At 46.2% G+C, this 6,769-nt stretch overlaps 1 protein-coding gene across 1 annotated transcript; it reads right to left on the bottom strand.

The window, feature by feature from the left end:
- Positions 1 to 402: 402 nt before the first annotated feature.
- Positions 403 to 2,140, bottom strand: LOC122365211 (hornerin-like). Its single transcript, XM_043336213.1, has 3 exons — positions 1,925 to 2,140; positions 1,359 to 1,743; positions 403 to 940 (listed from the first exon to the last, which is right to left on the bottom strand). Exons 1-3 carry the CDS (start codon positions 2,050 to 2,052, stop codon positions 485 to 487), a joined length of 969 nt encoding a protein of 322 aa, XP_043192148.1. The 5' UTR covers positions 2,053 to 2,140; the 3' UTR covers positions 403 to 484.
- Positions 2,141 to 6,769: the final 4,629 nt, after the last annotated feature.

Genomic DNA, 6,769 nt, shown 5'->3' with positions numbered 1-6,769 from the left:
TATAAATTTCAAATAGGCAATTATGCAAAGACACGCTGAAGATTACTTGACCGAATTGGCCAGACAAACGGTAGCATAATGAGTAAGAAATGCAGCTTCAAAGGCGCATGTAGTACAAGGAACGCGTACCTTGAAAACGCTCTTGGCGCCCTCACAGCCGAAGTATTCCGAATGACGACTCGTAACAAACATGCGATAATTGTAGTCACTTAAGCTTCAGAGCATCACTGACAGGTGGCATCCATGTCTTACGGTTTTCGAAATATCTCGAATTTCGGCTTTGCCCCAACTCCGGCATTGCCCCAACTTCCCCTACTGGCGAGCAGGCTGGCAAGAGCGCAAGCTTGACGGCTGTCAAGTGGTTTATCTTATTTCTTATCGCCATGCAGATACAGGCTGATACGTTGCTTATTGGTGTATTGATCATCATCATTTCATTGACCACACACCTCATCATCGGCTATTGCCATACACCCAATGCAGCTTATTTGCCGTAGTCATCGCGGCCCGAGTCATCGTCTCCGTAATGATGAGTGGAGCTGCTCCCAGAGCCTCCATCAGAGCCGCTCTCAGACGACGAGCCGGAGCCGTGGCTGGAGCCGCTGTGAGAGCTCTCGCTGCTCTCGAACGACGAGCTGGAGGACTGGGCTCCGTGCGAGGCGCCGCAGGTGGAGCACGTCTTGGTGACCGTCACCACGGGCGTCACCACCTGGCCGCTGCCGGACGAGAAGTGCGACGAGCTGCCGCCGCTCTGGCTGGAGCGGCTGCTCTCGAACGAGCTGGAGGACGACTCGGAGGACTTGGAGCTGTGCGATCCTCCTGAGGAGGTGGTGCTGTGGCTGGGCACGGTCACCACGTGGCCGCCCGACTCCCTGAACACCTGCTGGCCAGAGTTGGCCGACTGGTGCTCGTCCGAGCTTTCCGTGTTGTGAGCTCGACCCTGAAACAGAGACGAAGGAGTTGTCACGATATTCTGTGATTCAGCATTGTCATTCATATGGCAACAATATGACACTGCTGTGCATGTCGTATAGAGTTTTGTAAGCGATTGCATGATAATGTCATAGTAAAATACTGCATAAAACCGACCGCTGACTACTCAAAAGGAAGCGTTTAATTAAAATTGATATTGACGTGCCTGCTAATTAACAAGCACAAAAAGGTGATAAACATTCAGTTAACAAACAATTGGTGGTCATCCTGAAGTTCGACGGTTGCAAAACACGAAAACTCTGGCTAGAATGGCTTAATGACATCATGCTCCATTTTAGCGAATATTTTATGTGAAAATACCACGCATGTGTTTTCTCCTCACATTGGACCCACTTGGCACTCCACTATAAGCGTTGAACACTTACCGATGATCCCTTGGTGACGCTGTGCGAGTGCTCTTTGGTGGTGACCGAGTGGGTCGTCTTGGTGGTCTTTGTGACCGTCTCGCCACAGCCGTGGCCGCTGCAGCCCGGGGTCACGGAGACAACCACAGTGTGTTGAGTATCGTCACAGCCGGCGCCGCCGCACCCGCCGGAGGTCTGGCGGCTGCTGCTGGAGTGGAAGCTGGACTCCTCGCTGCTGCTGCTGCCGCCGCAGCTGAGGCCGCTGCAGCCGCCAGTGACGGGAATGGCGGCCCCTCCGCCGCCGCACTGCGGGGTCCCGCAACCGCTGGTGTAGACCCGGCCGGCCAGAGCCACCGACAGCAGAGTCACGAATACCGCCAACACCTTCATGATGCCGATACTGCAGCTGGGGGCAAAAGACAGCACATCAAACTATACATCAGCGAGTTCGAGTAAGATAGTAGATTGAACTACCTCTATGAAACATTTACAGTTTAACAAGATGTCAGTTTAAATGCGATTCTTTCAAGCGTGCATTGGTGTGCGATTGTAAAGCAAATCTGTGCAATTATTCTGATAATGCTTACCGACTGCAACTGCGTTCAGGGTAGTGAAGCTTGGAAGAGTGATGTCTGTCGCCTGTCTCATCGTATTTATACCTGCCACTGTGACGTGATCTTTTGTCGGTGTCCGCAGATTTCCCAAATAGTTTCATATTTCGCGAATTAACACCTGTCCTGACGATAGATTAGGAAGCGATTGTTGTTTGCGTTCGTTGATAGCAAAATAAACAACAAGCTGTGAACGAACAATGCTGATGGGAATCCCTTGTTGGCATGCACGTGGCTTCAAACTTTACTCGAAACGTTCATATGAAATAGCTTTGGAAGAACCAACATATGATCCGTTGCATACCATAGTCCGATAGGAAGGAGGAGGAAACTCCTGTAACTCCTTGTTGCTTTGATGTCATTGGTAACCATGGGAGAAGGGGGAAAGAGAGAGAAAGAGAGAGAGAGAGAGAGAGAGAGAGAGGGAGAGAGAGAGGGAGAGAGAGAGAGAGAGAGAGAGGAGAGAGAGAGAGGAGAGAGAGAGAGAGAGAGAGAGAGAGAGAGAGAGAGAGAGAGAGAGAGAGAGAGAGAGAGAGAGAGAGAGAGAGAGAGAGAGAGAGAGAGAGAGAGAGAGAGGAGAGAGAGAGGAGAGAGAGAGAGAGAGAGAGAGAGAGAGAGAGAGAGAGAGAGAGAGAGAGAGAGAGAGAGAGAGAGAGAGAGAGAGAGAGAGAGAGAGAGAGAGAGAGAGAGAGAGAGAGAGAGAGAATGTCATCATTCATTCAAGATCAACATCAAGGTAATCACTCCTGAGATGGACCTCATGCAGTAATACGGCTGGCTGGTTTGAAAACCGCTGAGCGAATTTATCTCACCGAAGCACGCCGGTGGACACGAATGCAATTGGCTACGCCCTCGCTCCCGAACATCTTCGCTCCTGTTAAAGACGTCGGACCCACACGGAACAATATAGGTACGGCAAGGTCATGCATTCACAGGCTTATCGAATTCATCAGGATGTCGTGATTGTGACGTCGAGTAGAGATATAAGTTAACCTTTAATACTCGTATTTGCAAGCTGCTCAGTCGTAAGTCTGTTACGAAGTTCATGATTTTTGTGCGGTGCACTGCTAAATACATCCGCTTCTTCACCTATTTCAATGGTAATAACCCGTAATGAGTGGTAATGACAAGTTGATCATTTCTTACCAATAAAGTTTTTCTCTCAGGCCTGCAGTTCCTGGATTTAGCCGATCTCAATCGAGCGTTTTAACCCTATTAGTGGCATTGAGGGGGGATTCATCCACCAAGCTTATTTTTTCGGGAATATCTGCAAAACAGCTAGGTCGATGATGCTGAAATTTTCTGACTTTTTCTAAAACTAGGGCTCATCCACTGAAAATGTAAAATTGATAGCTTCAACAGGGGCGGTTCCAGGGCATCGGAAATCGGGAGGTCCAATTCGTGAAGTGAGTCATTTGGGTGAAGATCACGATTCTAATGCATTATAACTGTATGCATTCATTCTGTAGGTAACTATAGGTATGTACACTTACAGGGTGATCCAAAAAAAATTGGAACCCCTAACTTAAAATGTCTGTAAATCAGAAAATTTTCACTTTATTGACAAATTGCAAACACCATTAGAAAGAACGTTCAATTCTCTATAAAACCAAGTTGATTGTAGTTATTATTACTATAAATATTGCCCTAGACATATGCCTATAAAATTTGTGTCACGAAACTCAGTGAAACGGTTTTGAACATTATGCGCAAATCAATGATTGACGGTTTGCTGTTCTGAACATGTCGCTTGTTGGAGGATCATAAATAAAAGTAGCTCATTCACGTGCTATTGTAAGGAAAGGAAAGGCTGACGGCCTGCCATGGGACCAATTGTCCCAGAGACTGCTGGCCCGCGCAGTCGGAGCTGTCCCCAAGCAACTGCAGGCCTGCGTGACGGCCCACGGAGCTCGCGTTGAGCACATGTTGGGATGAACAGCGGAAGCTAGGACGCGTGTATCTGTTCTACTGTGTGCTTCCATTATAGAGTTCAGTGCTTTTATGTAATAAAATTGAATCTGGATGTGGTGTTATTCGCAAAAAGACAACAGATAGAGTGCTAACAGATTTCAGCGCATTGTTAACATTTGGCGATTTCGCTTCACTCAGTTTTCTGACGCTCATTCCAAAAGCTAATAGTGCGCCAATGCTTTACGTACAAACATACATGCACCAATTTGACGTGATTTTATAGAGAATTTAATGCTCTTTCTAATGGTGTTCGCAATTTGTCAATAAAATGAATACTTTTGGACTTATATACATTTTAAGTTAGGGATTCCAATTTTTTTGGATCACCCTGTATCAACATTACTCGTATAGGTATTGCAGGTTCAAAAGTGAGCAAGAGATAGATCATAGGCGGTTCCAGGGAAAAGAAAGGGATGTCGATTTCACCCTGCAGCTTCGGTGTCTTGACGCCAACTACCTATGAATTACCAATCCACTTTTAGTCATTCTAGCACACGTTTTCGTAACATAATAAGACCATTGCCAACCCGTTTTGGTGATGCACCGACGAAAAGCCCGATTGAGTCGGAGTCCTCCGATTGAAACGGAGTCCTTTGAAAGTCAGAGGATGTTATAAGGTCATTGGTAGCTACAATTTGTGCATCTCGGAATTTTGATATCGATGACCTAAGGTCAGGTCAATTTCTCGACCTCCCCATATTATAAGTCAATGGGGGAAAATCAACTTCCTGTTTTTTCCACTAAAACGGGTCGGAATGGCCCCATAAACCATACATGACTTCATATACGATCAACCTTCACTACCTTGAGGCCTGTTTTGCTGCTGGGCAGCTGTAAGGTCATGTGACGTCATCAACGGTCACCGAAGGTTTCTGCCAATAACTCCTTACAGGAACAAGATACAGCCGCGCGGATGGTCTCATTGTGTTCAGCTCGTCAAGGCGCATCGAATGATGTACATGATGACCTCGAGGTCACGTGACCTGAGGTCAACCTTTGACTTTGACCTTTCGACGTCAACATATACATATATGGTTCGCTGTGGAATGACGAGAGGATCACGATGGTGCCCTTAGTTTGTTCCTATCTTGACCAATTCGAAAGTTATTCGAGAAAAATATCTCCATATTTTGCGCCGCCATTTTGACTTTTTTGACCCCTGTGACGTCATCTTTGACCTGACCTAAAAATGACCTAAGTAAAAATTGTAGACCTTGTCCGTGCGTACTGCGTACCCCATGCCGTTTACCGCTTGTCGCTATCTTGCTTCGTTCTCGAGATCTCAGGGGGAGGGGGCGGTCATCCGCCCCCCCCCGTCGGTTCTAAGTTTACGCAGACCCCTGTCGGTACGCGGGTTAACCCGCGCCCCGTTGGGCTCTGCCGAGCAACGCGCCCGGTTGGGGGGGGGGGGCCATTTTGGCCCCCCCTAAGATCTCGAGAACCACGCAACATAGCGACAAGCGGTAAACGGCGTTGGATAGCCCCAACGGGGAACTACCTTGTGACCCAATTTTATTGACCTAGGTCAAACCGATGACGTCACAGGTCAGGTCAAAGGTCCAATTTTCACCGTTTACAGGCACTTCAAGAAATGCGTTGTAAAATCGAGTAAAATGCATTTCATTGAAAATCATCGATGGGGAAATGTTCTTCAAACACATATTTTGCTATTTGAGGTCACTGATACCAGGTCAGGTCACAGAGGTCAGGTCACGGGGGGGTCACAATATGAAAGTGTCGTGTGATACATGTTTTATGGTCCATTTTACATGACAAATGCGATTATATGGGTCAGGCAGCCTTTGGGGCCAGCTTAGATCACGTTTTGGTCAAGGTCAGGTCAAGGTCAGGTCAAGGTCAGGTCAAATTAGGTCAAATTTCAAAGTTAATATTTTTGCATAAAATGGGTATCGAATCGATGCAGCTCGTCACGGGGAGTTCAATGGTGGTCTTTATTTTGCCGTACGAGGTCTAGAATTGCTAAAAATTGAGTTCAAAAATTTGACGTCATCATTTTTGAACAGTTTTTTCGCTATAACTTGGCCAAAAAACAAGATATCGATCTGAAATTTGGTATGTATATGGAAGAGCGCTGGGACTATCACATATATTCTGGTTTTTTCGAAATTCGGAAAATTTTTGGATTTTTTCAAAGTTTTTCTAAAAAAATCAATTTTTTGTTTTTTTTTTGGGTCAAAAACCAAAAATTTTGAAAATCCGAGATAGCAGTTTTGTAGCGCCGCCTTTTGTCTACTAGACCATATAAAGAACTTTGAAATTGCTTGATAACTGTAGATTTGGTGAGCGTTTCAAGATTGCATGTTTTTTGCTCATTTTTGCTCGAACATGACCTCAGTCTGACCTCAATAACTCCTGACCTAAGGTGACCTAAGACTTGAAATTTGGTGTGAAGGTGTCAAATTGATGCCCGGGAAGGTACTGAAAATTTGGCGGCGCTGCGCGCCGCCGTTTTCTTGCTATTCAGGAAAAACCACAGGGGGGGCCAAAATGGCCCCCCCCCCCAACGGGGCGAGGGTTAAATGACAATTTTTATGATACACGTTAATTCTCGTTCATTCTGCATCGATCGACAGCAGTTGGGTTAAAATTGGTTGTGGTGAACAGTAAAAAAAAAACATCTGCAATTTGAGGTTTTTACCCCCTAGCGGCCCCCATTTAGGTACTTTTTGGGGACTTTTCTTTTTTAAAAATGTAGATTTTGTTAAGCGGAATCGAATGCAGTTTGAATTTTGAAACTCGGGAGATTATATACCGAGATATCAAGGGGGTTCTAAACAGCCCCCCTGCCACTTATAGTCAGGAGCCCGCCAATAATACGATTAACACCCA

Source organism: Amphibalanus amphitrite, unplaced genomic scaffold (genome assembly GCF_019059575.1).
Source record: "Amphibalanus amphitrite isolate SeventyFive unplaced genomic scaffold, NRLGWU_Aamphi_draft 000722F_arrow, whole genome shotgun sequence".
Classification (NCBI taxonomy): Eukaryota; Metazoa; Arthropoda; class Thecostraca; order Balanomorpha; family Balanidae; genus Amphibalanus; species Amphibalanus amphitrite.
The sequence above is the reverse complement of the archived record's forward strand: the minus strand, read 5'-3'. Positions and strand labels throughout refer to the sequence as shown.

Excerpts from the sequence above, each read along its gene's own strand:
- LOC122365211 (XM_043336213.1), bottom strand. The coding sequence starts at position 2,052 with ATGAAACTATTTGGGAAATCTGCGGACACCGACAAAAGATCACGTCAC. Across the intron at positions 1,744-1,924 it reads CCTGAACGCAGTTGCAGTCG|CTGCAGTATCGGCATCATGA; the intron begins GTAAGCATTATC and ends TTTTGCCCCCAG. Across the intron at positions 941-1,358 it reads GCGTCACCAAGGGATCATCG|GGTCGAGCTCACAACACGGA; the intron begins GTAAGTGTTCAA and ends TCTCTGTTTCAG.